Raw genomic sequence first — 18,619 nt, forward strand, 5'->3', positions numbered from 1 at the left:
ATCCCTCTCTTCTAGGCTGCTCTCCAGCGTCTCATCGCCCAGTCTGTACATGCAGCCAGGGTTTCCCCGTCCCAGGTGCAGGACCCGGCACTTGCTCTTATTGAACTTCATGCGGTTGGTGATCGCCCAGCTCTCCAACCTGTCCAGATCCCTCTGCAAGGCCTTTACGCCCTCATTTGAGTCCACAACTCCTCCAAGTTTGGTGTCATCAGCAAACTTGCTCAAAATACCCTCTATTCCTACATCCAGATCATTTATAAAAATATTGAAAAGTACCGGTCCTAAAATGGAGCCTTGAGGGACCCCACTGGTGACCGCCCGCCAGCCTGACGCAGCTCCATTTACCATAACCCTTTGGGCCCTGCCCGTTAGCCAATTGCTCACCCATTATTCCTGTTCTCAGTGAAGCAGGTCATGTTCATTACTCTTGATATGTCTTGATATTCTAAGGACTACTATGGAAAAAGTTGTTTGACCTCTGGCCTCTGTTATAATAAATCATACCACCATCTCATACTTTTTACTGAATATTTATTATTTGGGAAATTCTGTATAGCCTGTTTTTTTTGTTGTTGTTGTTGTTTTCTTTTCTGTTTTATTTTTATTAATACTAATATTAATATTTGTTTGTTTTGTTTTGTTTTTCCTAAGGGTTACTTGTAACAAATGCCTCATTATGTTTCTGAGCTAGATGAGGAAAATATATTCTGTACTGTTTAGTGTATGAGTTTTAGAAAATAGCTATTTTAAACACTTTTTATATCTACTCTTGTTCCTCAGTCTGCCTTTTTAGTGAAAATAAATTTCCTACTGGGACTAGCAATGGCTTTATTATTCTTTATGAAAAAATAATAGTCCTTTTTCATTAGCCCCTCTGTGGCTTCAGTTAAAGGTGTCTCCATGGCATTTCTTATGACATTGTGGATAAAGTGGAAATAATTAATTACACAGTGGCATTAGAGACTGAGTCTGCAACTTTGCTTGAAACAAATTATTTCAAACCGCAATGTTGTTCAGCAAACAGCAATACCTGCTAAACAGTCACTGAGTCTGAAAGTACTGGTCCTGTTCTGTTGACAGGATCAGCTTTAGTCTCTAAACCACAGTCTCCACACTGCCATACCAATGGATGCAGTTTGTCAGCAAGGCCAGGACCTTCAGAGGAAAGAGGTTTTTCCTTCTTTCCCTTTGACCTTCAAAACCATCATTAAAGTCCCTGATCTAAGGTCCCTGGAAATACCTGAAAAAAGTCTGTGAGCATTAGTCCACAAAATGAAAATTGCTTTCTCTTATGTCATTACGTAGGAACAAACTCATCCCACTATTTTAATGTATCCATGTATCTTCAGCCTCAGTGGATTTTTGCAAGAATGCCACAATTTTCTGAACTGTCATATGTTGTTGTTGTTGTTGTTGTTGTTGTTATTATTATTATTATTATTATTATTATTATTATTATTATTATGTTCCTTAATATGCTTTCAGTGATTCTTTGTTGCCTTGATATAAATACAATTACCATAAATCATACACTTACCCTAAATTTTTCATTGAGAGGACTCAAAATTTGCTATAGATAATTAACAGACTGATGTTTTCTGTACTTACTTAATAATTACATACTGACTATATCCACACTGCATATTTTCTCACTCAAATCACATTTTCTTTCACTCTTCTACTGCCCCTTTGGTTCATCATTTGCAGGCATTTAGAAAAGTAAATTCATATTCACAGTAGTAATTTCATCTGAATATTCATTTTGGAAGAAAGTGGTCATTGAAAGAGCTTTTTGTGACTTTGAGTACAACCATAAGCCACAGCAGGCAATTTTGTGACCATATCCACAACAGAATCATAAATACTTCTAAAAGGCAAAGGGCCAACTCCTTCTCAGGATCTGGTTGGCTGTGGAAGGCATGGACAGCTTTCTGCCCACTATTCATAGCTCAAAAATGGCAAAAGTAGCCTGTTGTCAGACCCAATATCTCAGTCACACTCCTCTTGCTGTATACATTCTGGTAGCTCTTCCATTCACTGGAGCTGCTTGTGCTAAAAGATAAAATACAACTATTTCAGTCCTTTTCAACTCTAAAAAACGCTTCTGCAGTGCTCCTGCATAAGGCTTCAGATAGAGTGTAAGACAGGTTTACATTTGTACATGGGAGAGGTCTAAGATGTAGTCTGAATCTTTGATGCACCTGGAATGAGTGCATCAAACAGCCTGATTTATTTAATTACCAACTCCCAAGTAAGTACACCTTCTCAGTGTTTCTTGGAAAAGGAGAAAAGCATATCTAATTATAATTATACTGAGAGCAAGACAGATCCCTGTCCTACCACTGTATCTACTTGGGCTAACATTTATGGCCAAGGTCAGACACAGTTCTCTGTTGGCTCATCTCTCCTGCTCTTGGCTGCAGAACTGAGGTTAAATTAAAATATTTAGGTCGGTATGTGTTTAGCTTTGCAATCCAATAAGAAAAAGTACAGAATCCAGAAGACTGGGAGAAGCTGTTTACTCTGATGAAAAATATAAACTCCCATCTACTTATTTATTTATTTAGAGCTTTCTATAAGTGTTCTAAAAATATAAAGAAAACTACTTAGTTATTAAATTGAGTCTAAATCTACAGCTTGAGGTATGTAAAAGAACAACTTTGAAATATTCATGTATTCATATATAAAGAGTAAGTCTATGTGAAAACTATGTATTTTCTGAGACAGGGTCTGAAATAAACGAATTTAGCTGTGTTTTCACTTTTAAACAAGTGAAAGTATTAAAATCTTAGAATCATAAAAATCTAATCCTGCATTGCTGAAAATATTTCCCCAAAATACAGCCTGGAGGGGTTTTGTTAATGTTTTTGTTACATTTTCTATTCCCAAATAAGGCTGCTGTTGTATACCTAAAGCATTCGAGAAGGTATATTCACTGGGGACATGATAATGAGATAAATCAGTGAGGAGACAAACCCAGACTGTTTGACTGCCAGCTTGTGTCCAATTTTATGCAATTAATATGGCATACATTTTCATTTTGAAGCTTAAGCTGTTGTATTGTTAATAGCTTAATTCTGTTCTCCCCTGACTGAAATAACGATGACCCACTGAATGTTGTCATTTTATCCAGCCATTAGCCAGACAGACAGAGAGACAGAAATGTATTGCTCTCTGTGGCAGAATTCAGAGCATCACAAGCTCATTAATTCAAACACTCATAATGAGGGTCATTGTAAAGACTGATACAGATACAGCTGCTCTGAACTTCAGACATTTTTTGAAAGAGACAAATTCAATATGATATATGTAAAAAATTCAAGTATATGCCTAAGAGAGCAGCAGGAGAAATTTTCTCATTCTTTTTTTGTGAGATCTGACATCAGCATATAGATGGTTTCATCAATTATTGAGACAGGGACTAAGAAAGGAAAAGGGAATGATTTGGGGGCTTCATTTTTTGAAGTTTGAATGTAAAGTGCTCAGACTGAATCAGAACTAGTATATCTGAATCTTTAGAATTAGCTGCCTCTTTCTTATACTGGCCTTTCTTTGTAACACTGGAGAGCCTTAAAAGGCTGCTGTTTAAAGTGTTTTAATAACTTTTGAAAGGCTGGAGTGCATCTTTTACACAAGAATATTGTACATGAAATTACATGAAATTCCTTGGTCTCGTATTAAACAATTACTCCATTGTTAAAACAAGAATTGTCTTTAGATAGTCCTGGCTGGGAAACTGCAGGCTGAGGGAGATCCAGGTCTCCCTGCTCCAGCAAATATTTAATTATTTATATGGCATGGAATGGATCCAGCAGGGCTAATGGAGTGATAGTGGTGAATAGCTGGTACAGAGGCTATAGGAATGAAGGATCATATTGTAGTCTGAATATTAAGTACAACAGAAAATTGTGCCCATGTCTCCTACATCCTGGATAAATGTCCTATCCACAGGAATTTTTCGTTGTTCAGAAGTGACTGTCCTTTCTGGTTTAAATCAGAAAAGCTATGCTGGTCAGAAAGCCTATTCTGGTGAAAATGTAATCTAAACCAATAAATATCTTACTGCTGATGAACTGACATTTTTCAACAAAAAACTGTTGGACAAAATTTTCTTGAATACCTCATCCTGATCTATTTCAGTTTGCAAGATGTCCAGGTGCTAAGTGAGCTACCTCCATTAAAGATGCACCATTTCCCTCTGAGCACTCAAGTGCTCTTTAGTTCTTTAGTCTTGCTGAAAAAAAAAAAAAAAAAAAAAAAAAAAAGAGAGAGAGAGAGAGAAGAAGGAAGGAAGGGAAAAAAAAATTCTCTGTTGCAAAACTTGACAGCTGTCAGCTACCTTGATGGGGCAAAATGATGATATATCACTTCACTCAGTATCTTACAATTTAATTGTAATTAATTATGAAAGAAACTACAACTCTTCAACATGAGTGCAAATATTTTTATTTGCAGGCAGATGTTTTGCATGCTTTATTAAATTTTGTGTATCTCATACCATTCAGTGCTCAACTAAAAATAGCTATCATTCCGTACCTACACAGAAAGTGTTTCATGCAGTGTGAAACACTAACATCATATTTATTTGAGGATAGAACATTATGCTACTCTTCCAGTATGTAAAATATGTACATTTAACAGTGGAATTAAGGATCTATTTTAAATATAGCAGTTGCTAAGCAATGTGCTATTAGCAGAACTCCAACAGCTTGGAACATTTAACATTTTAGGACCTATGTGCTCATTTTTATATTATGACTTAGTTTGCAAAATACAGTTTGTAATCAACGGGGAAGTTTGTAATTTGCTCAGACAATAGACAAGATTGTTTCTCAGTGCTTTTCTGGATCCTCATCTTTGGAAAGAGACCCTAATAAATATTATGTTTTGGTATCTATAAAACTCTAGTATTTCCTTCTGCAAATTGTAGATGGGTGAAATTCTAGTGTGGTGGTCCCAGAACTGTAGAAGCCAAAGCAGCAGCATCTTTCTCTACCTGTGCCCACTGTTGAGCAGTTTTCCTTCATTACAGAAGCTTAGGCAGAAGTTCTCTGTCCAATTAGCTGTGGTAATATCCAGACAGAGGCAGGAAGGCATCAGCAAAGAAATGTACAGAGCTATCCTATCTCTGGGTAGAGGTAGCTAACATCACACAGATTTTTTCATCCTATCCTAAAATATATGTGGCTGATTGATTGAACAGAGCTGCCCAGACTAATTCCTTTGGCAAAACCTCCTTGCTGTTGACAAGGTTATTAGGAAAGCACTGGGAAATTTCTTTGAATTTGCAATTGCTTTTTCTGTCCTGTGAATTTCTTTACAAAAGGAAATTATCCAGACTGATGCTGTCTGACTTGTGGCTGTGAGTCAGATCAGATCTTAGGACCTGTACCACTTCAGACAGCTGTGCACTCTTCCTTACATGCCTGCTTTGTGGTACCCACCACCACCACAGTACTGAATATGCAAACAGAACCATGCAGAACCCCAAAACACTACTGCACGAAAATTTAACTGTTTTGATCTACACCAGTGTGCATCCATGGTAAATGCAAATGCTAGTGAAACCCATGACAGTGCTTGCTGTTGCCTACAGATCCCTTGGGACTACCACTCTCTGTGAACTGTAGAGGAAAAGGCTTGACAACATGGGAGGCAATGAGAGTTTTGCCATTAAACAGTTTCATCATTTGTGAAATGGGGCCAGAAGTCCCTCCAAAGTCTTAAATCTTCACGATCCCTCACAAAGATTATCTGAAAAGAGGTGTACTGAGTACTTACCATCCTCCATTTAAACATGGTCACAGGCATACAAGAAACCCTAGCTTGTCCAGATGTGTGGGGCTCTGGAAATTATTCTGGGTGAAATAGATACATAAATGTTGTTGCCCATATGTACAAAATCCTGATTCCATGGGATCCTAAGAATTGCCCCATTCAATGTCTATTTCACATAAACATATTTTAAGTTTCCTACCATTTGCTCATAAATGTACCACAACATTTCTAGAATTTAAGAAAGCTAAAAACGCTTTACAAATATCTTTAAGGAGAAATGATTCCCTCAAGATGTTTAGAATGGAGGTTGCTCCTATATCAACCCTTGTCTTTGATTAACCACTTAGAAAAAAAGGAATAGATTAATTATTGAAATTAGTCTTGTAGTGCACCTGAGCACTGAGTGAAATCTGATTTCCATCGATATCTCAGGGAGAAGAGGAGCAAGGGGAGGGCTGAGGATGCTCAGCACCCCACAGGACTGGGCTTGCAATGACCAAGTCTGAGATTTGTGAAATAATAAGGACTGGATGCAGTGTTTACTCATTAGCAGTTTGAGGTGGTTTGTTAAAAAAAAAAAAAAAAAAAAAAAAAAAAAGAATTCAGTTCTGGGCTTGGAGTCACTGCAATCCCCTTTTAGTCTATTACACTTGCCCAGGAGTCCCTCTCAGGACATGCAGCAGTCTCTCTGACTGCTCAGCCATGTAATAACTCTGAAAACAAAGGCACGAGAATTTGCCCTGTCATGCTGTAACATCGTTATTCACTTGATACAACTGTGGCCATGCTGCAACACTTCACACTTTGGGTTTGCCCAAAGCTGCAGAGTGGCTCTGCTCATTATGCAGGTAACTTCTCCCCAAAGTCAGCCTGTGGCAGCAGCAGTCCCCAGGCTGGCCCTTGCCAGGCCCGTGCAATGCTTGCCCTAGTTCGGTGTCACAGCTGCCTGCACACGTTGCGACATTCCAGCCTGCTGCTTCTGGGCCTGCCATTTTATTCCCAGTCACCGTGCCTGTCACCTCAAGGCAGCCTTAATTATAATGTCATCAAAGTCTTAGGCAACAGCACCTGAAGATTGTGCTTTAACTGCAAAAAGTGAACATGCACAATTGCAACCGAAGTAAGCAAAAAGCATGATATTTGGCTAAAAGTAGCAGCTGGAGGCTTTTTTAGATGCATCAGTGTCTCTCATCCTCACTTTATTCCAGACAGAAAATTTGGAGATCCAGGATTTCTTGGGCCTATTTGTATTTCGGATGCCCTTTGTAGCCATCTACTTCCATTTATTTTCACTTGAAGGTCACTTTTCAATATAAATGCAATATGTCTTAAGCGGTCATATCTTGGGTCAGACATTTGGGGTGTTTCAACTTCCTGGCCCAGCTGTTGAATGGGTCTTTGAGGATATCAGTTATATGAAGGCCATTTCCCTTTTAGCACTATTCAGTCCAACCATCCAATTTTTGAGGTTACTGGTTTGCTCATGGTAAAGAGCATGCAGGGTCTCAGGCTGAAGCAGAGCATGTTGAACTTCTTGACTTCTTGGCTTCTAGTCTTCTCCAAAGACTAGACCTAACACATTATTAACATTTTTTTTTTTTTCTGATAGCTTTACCCATGATTTCATGTTATTCTTTCCCCTAAGTGTTGCTGGATTTTTTGCACTTCAGGACTGTTACAACAACTTTATTGTTACCTAACCGAGGTCCTCCAAAGGACAAAATGCAGTGCCAGAGGGCTCTAATTTAGGTTGAAAATAAAAGGGGAAAAAAAAAAAAAAAAAAAAAAAAGTTGTCTAAAAGCTACCGTTTTGAGACACTGATCATTGTATAAAACAGTCTATGCACTTTGCTATAGATATTTTTTATTAATGGAGTGCTTCTAAATGGGGCAAAAACCTACTTAAGGCTTTAATAAATCTTGGAAATGAGTGGGTATTTCAGAAGTTAAGCTCACCTTCATTACCCTGTAACACTACCTCCTGTGAGGCTACCTGAGACTTATTGCACCATGACTGCGTTCTGGCAGCTGACTCCGAGAACCGGTGTTAACCTCTTTCGTTCCCCTGAAATGTACAGATTATTCCCATCAGAATGAATTGATGAATGAAAAGATCATAGTTAATGGGTATTACTTCAATGCAGAGGGCAAAATCCTATTATCCTGTGCAACAGACAGTGTAAATAGTATTTGTGTAAAGGAGCCCCACTGGGATAAAGAGAAATGGAGTCCTCTACTGCAAGGCCCTACATCTGCCCCTTGCCAGCCCAGTCCTCACTCAGAAAAATCTCTCCGGTTCTGCAGCTGTTTTCTGTGGCCAAAGGATAATGGACTTTGGCCCACAGAGCTTCATAAAGAGCCTATTAACAGCAATAGGAAGGCTCTCATTGACATTAGTGATCTCGGTGACGGGCCGGCAGGGAGGAAGGTTGGCTATGTGGTTCATGCTGCGGTCTTGCTGACAGCTTCTGAAGAAGTAGCAGGGTGTATTCTCTGTGCCCATGGTGCTTTGATCACATTTCACCCTACCTTTTCCAGATTATTTTAATATGTACATTAGCTGGGTTACACAGATTATAATGTGCGCACCATGTTATTTAATATATTGTTCACCAACAAATATAAGATAAAAAGTAAGTCTGTATGTAATTACCCACAACTGCTGACTGACTTATAATTAACTTTGAAAACTTGCTGGTTTAGGAGATATTATAGATTACAATTTTAAATACAAGGAGCTTCAGAATAGCTCTCACGATCAGTGCAAGTACAAGGTATTCAGTGAAGGATTAATTCCCTAAACTGCTAATCAGCTCTATCTCCTGTCTTATCAAATTGTAAATACATTATGCCATATTAAAGTATGAGCATGCAGCTAATTAAAGCAGAGCCTGAATTGAATATCAGATACTCCCCCTCAACACAACAAAAGCGTTCTAAGGACATACATAACAAGTGTTAACAAAAGAAAGTGATTCTTTTTAAAGAGATGCTGTGCTCCTATAGCAGGCTTTTGTTTTCATTTTGGTGGTGCTTTTTTTTTTTTTTCTTTTTTTTTTTTTAATAATAAAAAAGAAGGAGGGAGGAAAACCACACAGTCTTTCTGAAGAAACAAGTTGGGGAAGGTATTAATTCTATTCATTCTATGGATGTAAACCCACAGGAACCAACCAAGGAATTACAACCAAGGATCTACAAATAGTATCTGGATGACATCCAGATAAAATTTGGTTCAATTATTAACATTGTAAATAGGTTTTAATGTTAAATGCTGTGAACCAAAATAAGTTTGTTTTTGTTTTTGTTTTTTTAAGCAAGAGAGCAAACCCATTCACATTGTTAAAGGAATGCAGTAGAAATTTAAGTGAATGACCAATGAATCCTATCCAAGCAAAGGTTCAGAACCATAATTGAGCATCATTTACGAAACTGCTTTCTTAGTTGCTTTTTTGCGTTTCAAACTCAAATAAAACAATGCCATTATAAAGGAGGCAGAAAACAAGCACACATACACACATCAATATTATTCATGAAGGAAACAAACATAAAATGGAGGAGAGAATACTGAGCAAAGAATATTTAACCAAAATTAGTTTCTTTTTTTTTTTTTGGTGTAACCTCAAAGTTTTTTGTGTCACTTAAAAATTTTCAGACCCAAAAAATCTCCAAACTTATGATGTTATTAATGTGATTCAGAAACAAAAGATATGCATTTTGTCAAATCTAAACAGTACAATGGAAAGGGGGCGGGGGGCTCTTTTATTTTTTTCTCATTTTTTCTCATTATTTCTTCTCATTTCTTCTCTTTGCTTAAACATCTCTACTTACAAAAAAAAAAATCTCAGCAGGAAATCAAAGAACTTTACCAATAAAATCAATAAACATTTGCAGACTGCTGGTAGTGATACTGTTGAGATAAGGTAGAGTTACAGCCCTGTTTGATCAATCTTTATTAAAGGGCTCATATTTTTTTAATAGACGTGGATCAGAAAAGGATTTTTTTCCCTTCTGGCACTGAATTCTCTAGGTTTCATGTATACAGAAACTATATCTGACTTGTTTCATTTAAATGTGTAACAGTTACTGAAATTCAAAAGCACCCTGGTTTGAACTAAAAAAAGTTCTTTTCTTTCCTCCCCCCAGGTTAATTTGCTGGCTTTCGGAGTGATTATTTATAAAGTATTTCGACACACTGCAATGTTAAAGCCAGAAGTTAGTTGTTATGAAAATATAAGGTAAGTTTACCATTTAATACAAATTCTACCTTCTGTAAGTTTAAATATAGATGGAGACAAAAGTAAGGATTCAAAAATTACAATTTAATTTTCTGGAAGACTTGTGGGGAAAAAAAAAAAAAAAGACACCTTTTTTTTTCTTTCTGTTATTCCCTCATAGATTTAAAGGTAGATTTTGCAATCTTTATTCCTTCTGAGCAGTGCTTCATGCTGTAACACTGGGCTTGTGGGAGATGTTTGAGGAACACAATGAGTGGCCTGTGTCAACTGAAGGGTAAAGGCTGATGGAAAGGTTAAAGTAATAATTTCCTTTTTTTTTTTTTTTTTTCTTAAATACTTCCTACAGCCTCTGTAAAAGTCAAAACAGATTTCAAAATTTATGCTTGAATTGGGACCAAAATATTTGCCTTGAAGTAAGAAGGCATGTAAAAATCCAGTGATAACAGAATCAGGGCGTTCATATTTTTTGTAAAAAAAAAAAAAAAAATCTACAATAGGACATTATGCTTCTACGGTGTTGGGGTGTGTGTGGGTGTTTCTCTCCAGGATTTTTACTTTGCATGCTGCTATGATTTTTCCATCAACTCACTCTCTTTAAAACTGATTTATAGGGACCTTGAAAACCATTTGTGCAGGAAAAGCTGAAGTGTACTACAGGGAACATTGAAAACAACTTACTGTTTGTGTTGCTTAGGAACGCTTCTGCAGTCTCAATGCATTGCACTAGATTTATAGTTAGGATTTAGCAATTGTTTGATTGATTACTTTCTCTTATTCCTCACCCTTCGTAGCTTCATGTTGTGAGCTGGTTTTAATGAAGTTGAAAATTATTCATTTTCAGAGGAACGGGGGTAAAAATGTCTGTTGTTCAAAGGAAGTCCTGCGATGACTGAGCTGAGAAAGAATAAGAAAGTAATCAGTGGTTTCATTTCCAAGACAACATGCTGCAATTTGCACAAGTCTGTGAGCTGGGCTCTACAGCATGTTGGAAAAAAACAAACAAACAAACAAAAAAAACATAGCCAATCAGCTCCTATAATTTTAAAGTATCAATACACTGACCCAGGAAACATTTGAGAGTATTTGTGTTCTAAAAACAAAAAATATATTTTTAAAAAGAGAAAAATGGAAAGAAAGTCTAGTTTTACAACTTGCACTGTCTTCTGCAGTGAACCTGAGAGGCAGCCTGGGAACCCTTTGATGTCACGCAATTGTACTGACCTAAGAGCATTCTGTACATTTTTCTGGGTTATTTTTTGAGGACGATGAGAGGGGGGAGGAAAAGTGGGGTAATGCTTCATAACAGACATATGTTTTTCCTTGGGGAATTACACTAACAGTAGATTTAAATAAAATCATATGGTGCTGCAGTACACCAGAGAAAACATATTGGAAGATTAAAGAAGCCAGTGTGTTAAGGGCCTCCAGTTTTACTCTTTTACTCTTCTGCAGTGATTGTGTGAGCTTATTCATGGCACAGTTCTACAGCACACCCTAAAGAGCAGCCCATGCATTTGCACTTAGGCCGTGGCAGCTGAAACCAATTGTCTAGGCATTATTCCCCTTTTCAAGCAGGGAAGTGGGGGAAACAGCATGTGCCTGCATGTTGTCTGCAATGTTTCCCCAGGTCCTGTGCCCGAGGTGCTCTTGCTCTCCTGTTCCTTCTTGGGGCTACCTGGATCTTTGGCGTCCTTCATGTCGTACAGGGATCTGTGGTGACTGCGTATCTGTTTACAATCTTCAATGCATTTCAGGGGATGTTCATCTTCATATTTCTTTGTGTGTTGTCTAGAAAGGTAAGTGTCCCCTTCCTTGGGGGAAGTCACGTATAACCATGCAGGCACATATTCAGCCTTGAAGCCAAGTTGTGGTGCAAACACTTTATTAGAGCAAGGCAGGAATTCCTTGTGCCCTTAATGAGGGTGGGAAAGGAAGAGGGAAATATACTGCTGTTGCCTTTGGTAGAGGCAGAACCACTGTCCAAATCTTGCCTTCACACAAATTTTCTCCCTTTTTTTTTAAAATATGAAACATGGAAAAATGCTTTTTAAAAATGTAGAACTCATCATTAACCAGATGAAGTAATATAATGGGTTCAGCAAAGCTCAATTCCAGTCTTTGCAGCTAGTAGCAGGATTCATATTACCCACGCAATTTTGAGATTATCCTTTTTCAGTGTCCTGCCCTAAAGTTAAAAAAAATAAAAATAAAAATAAAACAGCTCCACCTTGAAACATCTAACAAAGGGATCAGTGCACAATTAGTTAAAACACATATAGACCTATTAATATATCTGTTTCATGTTCCAATTCTTTATTTTCATTTCAGATTCAGGAAGAGTATTATAGGTTATTCAAAAATGTCCCTTGCTGTTTTGGCTGCTTAAGGTAAACAGAAGAAAAACCTGCATGAGCATCATGGTGTTAAAAGGGAGCTACCTAGATGACGTCATTGTGGATATTACAGGAAAAAACGGTATTGTTAAAGTATGAAATGACCCAGTGAACACTTAACTAAATTACTGACTGGTTTTGTACATACCTGTGCATTCATGCAAAGCATTTATTTTGTGCTGTATACAAAGAGTATACAAAACAAACTGGATTATTGCAGAACATGTATTAATGAAGACCAGGGAAAGAAGCAAGTTTCTAAAGGAGCTCAGGACTTTTCATGACTTATATTTTCTTTCTGATATTAAAAAATATCTGAGGTTCTTGAACAAGAGATACCAGAAAGCAACTGGCACAGCAGATTTTTTGAATAACTTGCTAGTAGAAACTTGCTCACTGTCTTTTCATAGTAATTAGTTTCTTACATTAAGTTCTGTATGGCCATCTGCAGGGAATGAGTTCCATTCAGGAGTCAATAGATAAAGATCTGCTGCAGTCCAGACTTTTGAAAACTTTTCCTTTAATTTAAAGTAGAATTAAAATAAATAAATAAATAGATATTATTCTCTTATCACTCTGAAATATATATTTGTATATTAATCTTTTTTATTATTATTTTTGTAACTGTTAAAGAACTGTTTAGATCTAAAGAACTGGGATCAGATCTGATAGAAGAATGGTGGAACAGCCATTCTGTAAGTGAAAGATTATTTTGTGAATACTTTGAAAAATATCTGGTTCTTGTTTTAATTTAATTTAATTGCCAAAAAGACTGAGATCTGCTAAACTGGCACTATGATTTGGGAGGCTGTGGGAAAGAGATGTTTTCACAAGTTTGACATGATAGAGATAGTTAGAATTCAGACCTTGTAGGATCAAATGAAAAGTAAAGAGTAGAAATCACCCATGGAGAAGAATACAGATTTAAATTTGTATGTCCATATTGTGCAAAATTTGTACAGCAGTTTTCTCTATTTGTAGCATCTTTGTTTCAAGCAGTTGTCTTCCTCCAAGGCTCCTGAGTTTGGAACACTTATCCTGTGTTTAACTTTAGGAGCATACACAAATCTGCTGATATCAAAGAGAGAATTTGTTGTGATGCAAGTTTTGCTGCATCAGGACATGAACGTGTTACATCAGCAGTTCTGATTTTGCCATTGTGTTCATTTTTAAAAGTATGCTTTAATTTCATCATTTTAGCACATAACTTATGTGAAGTGCTGAGCAATCCTTAGCCCATGTGGCCTTCTCAGGAAGTGTCTAGGATCTCAAATGGAGCCCAGTATATTTACCAGTCAAACACTGTAAATACGTAGTTGTTAATAAATCCCACTGTTGTTTTGTCTGTTAAAATAAAGGATTATTCTGAATTTTATTTATATTAAATGGAACCATATTTTACTAATGGTCAGTTTGTTTGGATTTTACCTGTATACACAAGGTTTTCACTGTACGTACTGCAATGACATATTTCATTAAGTATATTCCATGTCTCTGTCAAAATTTTGGAAACCACAAGAGGATTTTTTTTTTCTGAAAAAAAAAAAAGACATATTTTGGTTGGTCCTTTGAATGTAAAATATGTGAATAAACTGAAGTGCTTAACTTTCACATCTCAACATACTTCCTTTGATTTAAATAAATACAATGGAAAAGTTCTCATGGTTATATATTATTCATCCTGAATTATTTGTTATATTTCCTTTGATGTTCTATATGTTCTTCCAGGTTTGCAAAAATGTAGTTATATGTTACTTAAAGGAGTATTTTTAGATTGATATCTACCAATGCATCATTTTTAATCTCCTGCAGAAAAGTAACCTATAGTAAAGCTGTCTGGACAAAGAATCATCCCTATATAATGAGTTCAGCGTGCTCAGTGAGATTGACAAAGTTCTTTGGAAAGAAAATACATCATGAAGTGTTTAGGTGACAATAGTCTTTTTAATAAAAGAACATCTTTTATAGGAAGACTTTGCTCTCCAGTCTGTGGGTCAGATCTTCATTGAAACTGTTTTCCTTACATGCAAAGATTAGTTTTTCATGTTTTAATACAGTACATAAGGAGCAAATAAAGCTTGCTTAGATTCATCACCTTAGAGTCTAAAGGATAGTGTAACTGTCCTTCCTAATGCACAGAGAAATACTGGTGAGAAATAAAAAGGTTTATTTGTCACAGTCCTTAGTAACACAAGCCCCTAGCAGAAAGGAGACACAATGGACATAAACTAAAGGGGAAAAAAAAAAAAAAAAAAAAAAGAGGTTTCAACAAGATATCAGGAAAATCTTTTTCACTGTGAGGATAGTCAAACATTGGAAACAGTTGTCTAGAGAGCTTGAACAGTTGTATTGAAGCCTTTGGAGATTTTTAGGACTGGAGGACTGGATAAAACATCAAGTTTTACCTGATCTCTGCTTTGAGCTGGAAGGTGGATGAGATGACCTTCTGAGGTCCCTTCCATCCTGAATTATTCTATGAGACTAGGATATGAAATATCGAATTGGTAAAATAACAGCTGGGCATTAGTAATGAACAAGTTAAGGAAACATGTTCAAGTGCCATGCGTCAGCTGATGGAAAAACAGTTTATTTTTCTGTGACCTGTTTGTCATATTGACTGTTAAGTAGTTGTCTGGTTTAAAAAATAAAAACTGCTCAGCATCTTTTCAGATTGCATTCTTTTGAGAGGTATATGACACCTCCAGGTGGCGACAGCAAGAAAAAATATACCAGTGATTGACAAGACAGATAAAAGTAAAATGTTAAGGTTTCACCGTGAAAGCAAGTGCTTGCTGAAGAGAGAAATTGTTTCCATTAAACCAATCAAAGAGAAATTTGTGCTCAGTGTTGCATTTCAAGGTGTGCTTCAGAATATAATAAATAATGTCTGGATTAAAAATGACTACTTTATTCTGAAATAATTATTTCCTCAAAGAATTAAAAGTGTATTTCAAAGAAATTGCAACATTTAAGAGTTAATTATCATCACAGACTGGGAGCACTCTTTACTGGCTGGGATGAAATACATAGGCATCAACACCAACACTGTCCAAATTGGTTTCAGACTTTTGTTTCACAGTACTTCAGCTCAGAAAATGGTGGTGCCTTGAAGCTGGGAATTTGCAAGCTCATGCATCTTTCTGAGTAGCCTTAAGAGGCCATGTTGCACATGGTGACATTAGGCAAAATGAGCAAATATTCACAGGGCTGGTTCCACCAGTTGCTGCACCTCCACACTTTTCATTTTTCTCACCAATAATGCCACTTTTACATCTTTGTCATGATAGTCCCATACAGCCCCGTTCAGAACCATACCCTCGGCAGATGCCTGTTAGACACGGAAGTCCTGCCTTGTTCTTTGAGAACTTCAGATATAAGATAAAAAAGCCAAAACTTAACTCATGATGAAAGTTAAAACTTTGTTTCCATTAGTAAAAGAGCTAGCAGGAGGAGGAGGAGGAAGGACTCCTTGCCAACATGTGTCTCCAGCCTGTATTACTCTTTTCCCTCTGTTCTCTTATATTCAGGACACGCAACATATAAGAGAATATATAGAATGCTGTGAGATTACAGAAGTGAAGATGTTACCTCACCAAAGTCATCCCCCAAAGCTATTTTTATATTAAATTAAGCCTTTAAGATGGATGCAGACTTGAAAACAGCTGGTCATCAATGCAGTGATACTCCATTTAACCACAACCAAAATGTCAAGTACAAACGTGCTAAAGCATTTTCACAGGTTGCCTGGCTCACTGCCAGCTCAGCTTTCATGGCCATTGCTGTGGGCAGCCTGTCCACATAGACTGCAGCAGAGCAAAAGACCGTGCTGCCTTTTTCAGACTCTCAATCTCCATGACAACCCTCTGAACAAAACCATACAGAGAACCAAGAGCCCTTGCACTATCCATACTTTGCCAGGAGTCAGATACGTGGCTACAAGTGGTACCCGAGGTCCTGGAACTGCTGCCTCAGAACAAGCCACAAGATGTGACTAACTAAAGGCACCATAATTCTGTCAACTTTACTCTTACACAGCAAAAGTAACAGCAGCAATTTTACTGGCTGAAAGAAAAAAAAAAAAAAAAAAAAAAAAAAAAAAAGGAAAATAAATAAAGTATCAATCAAAAATACTGCTGAGAATATACTAATATTTTGCAATCTAAAACCAAATGAAAAGCTAAAAAAATGCACAGAAATTATCATGAAACATAAATGTGATTTATGAATAATTCTATTTATGATAATAAGACCTTAATTTTTTTTGTGGAGGCTTTATTTTTACATCTCCACAATGTAGGGTTGCACTTTTCCCAGCATTCCTTCTCTAGAGCTATCCCTTTAAACCTGGCAGAAGCTTTGCTTTTATAGAAGTTGGTTTTACAGTTCTCTGTTTTTTCTCATCCAGCTGGTAAGTACTCAAATTTTATTGTGTTTATTCTTTTGGATTTCCAGGGAAACAGCATATTTTCATCAGGTTCCATAACATAAGAGAGTTCTTATGTTTTCTGAAGCATCGCTGGATGTTCTAATTAAAACTAGGTCTAAGATTAGCCATTAGTCTTCATTGCAGTGCAATAGGCAGTTCCCTCCAACGTAAGCCTTTGTATTTATCATAACTATTTATATAAATGCTGCAGTCAGCTCTGAATCCATGTAAACCTAACGCTATTTAAATTAATTTCAGAACACTTTTGTGAGACACTGCTGAATAACTTAGTCAAATCCAAGTTGATTATAACCAGTTCTTCTTTACAATAACTAAGTTAGAAATCTCATACAAAAGGGTTTTTGTTGTTTTCAGGAGGCAATTCAGTTTATCTTGTAAAACATTGTGGGAAATACTTTATGCTGATACCTATAAAGCAGTTATATTTTAAACAGGGTAGGGATGTATTCCTTTCGAGTTCGACCTCCCCCTATTATTGGGACTAATGGATTGAGTTAAAGGTAGCAAACTTAAATCCCTCTCCTCTCTCTTTAACTGTTTCTGCACTAAGTAGGCTTCTGGTACCACCTTGGCTTCTGTTGGGTTTCAGAAATAATTGTTGATGATACAGTAAATTTGTTTTCCCTCCCTTGTGTTTAAATCCCAGCCTTACAAACACTCATGCATTTGCTCGGTTTTATGCACGACTAAATCTCTAGCGTTAATGAGACTGCTCATGTGCATAAAGTTAAGCATATGTGCAAGTGTTGCATGATCAGGGTCTTAGGATGCCAATTTGCAGTAATAACAAATTTGCATAAACTCATGATCCCAGGCACTGGGCTCCCTGCTCATTATCAATAGTGATATTTGTTTATCTGTTTCTCATTCACAGATGTTATGAGCTTCTTTTTTTTGTTGTTTTGTTTTGTTTTGTTTTGTTTTTAAGATGGTTAAACCAACTTAAAGTTAGTTTTATTGCTACTGAGCCATTACTGATTTCATCTTTATTTTCCTTAATATATATGGGGGGAGCTCTCCATCATCACATTTATAAGTTCTTCCTGTGGGCTTGTAAATGCCCACCTTCCCCATGTTGTTATCAGCTCACTTATGCTAGTGATGAAATATCAGGTCATACTTCTTAAGCTGAAAATATGTTCTTTGCTGTATATGAGTGCTGCAGAAATACCATGTGCAAATACCCAGCTAGGACTCATCAGACTCCTGTGCACAAGTCATGGCTTCTGTCATTGAGGGGCTAGGCCCTAAATGAAATTAGTAGCAACTGTAACCTATTGTGCCAGCTAAGGGAGGCAGCTTGTATAGCTTTTAAGCAAGTGTCTTACATGGAATCAGAGAAAAGCAAAGTATATCCTTAGTGAAATTATAGTGCATGTCCTACTGGATAGATAACCTTCCTTCTTATGTTCAGTTCTGGTTCGTCTTTGTTATGATCAGCACTTAATTCTTATATTGTAACTCCAAAACATCTCAGTGTGCAACTCCTTTTTCTCAGAAGTAGTGGTGCCTACAGACTCTCTCTAAATGGTTGGGTCAGGTACCACAGAGAATCTACATAGTTTTCCACAGCCCCTCAACTCCCCAGGGAATCCAGGATGCACAATTCATGTGCAGTTGGTTTCCAGCCCCCAGCTGAACCTGAGCAGACTGGAGTAGAACATTTGACTTTGCAGTGAGGAAGTAATCTCAGTGATGCTTAATAGAAAATAAACATTCCTTTGTTTTGTCACCTAACTCAAGTATGTAAATTTTCCAAGGTGTGG

General features: G+C 37.0%; 1 protein-coding gene across 3 annotated transcripts in view; it reads left to right on the top strand.

Annotated features, from left to right (window-relative positions):
* ADGRL4 (adhesion G protein-coupled receptor L4) overlaps positions 1 to 14,074 on the top strand; it is a 77,552-nt gene extending 63,478 nt beyond the window's left edge. For all 3 annotated transcript variants that reach the window (XM_082766400.1, XM_082766399.1, XM_082766401.1), the window contains 3 exons: positions 9,922 to 10,013; positions 11,641 to 11,809; positions 12,342 to 14,074. In XM_082766400.1, the coding sequence (XP_082622526.1) occupies positions 9,922 to 10,013; positions 11,641 to 11,809; positions 12,342 to 12,404 (324 nt within the window). In that variant the 3' untranslated portion in view covers positions 12,405 to 14,074. The remainder of the gene's footprint in view (positions 1 to 9,921; positions 10,014 to 11,640; positions 11,810 to 12,341) is intronic.
* The last annotated feature ends 4,545 nt before the right edge of the window (positions 14,075 to 18,619 follow it).

Source organism: Aythya marila (assembly GCF_965140915.1).
Source record: "Aythya marila genome assembly, chromosome: 8".
NCBI classification, from domain to species: Eukaryota; Metazoa; Chordata; class Aves; order Anseriformes; family Anatidae; genus Aythya; species Aythya marila.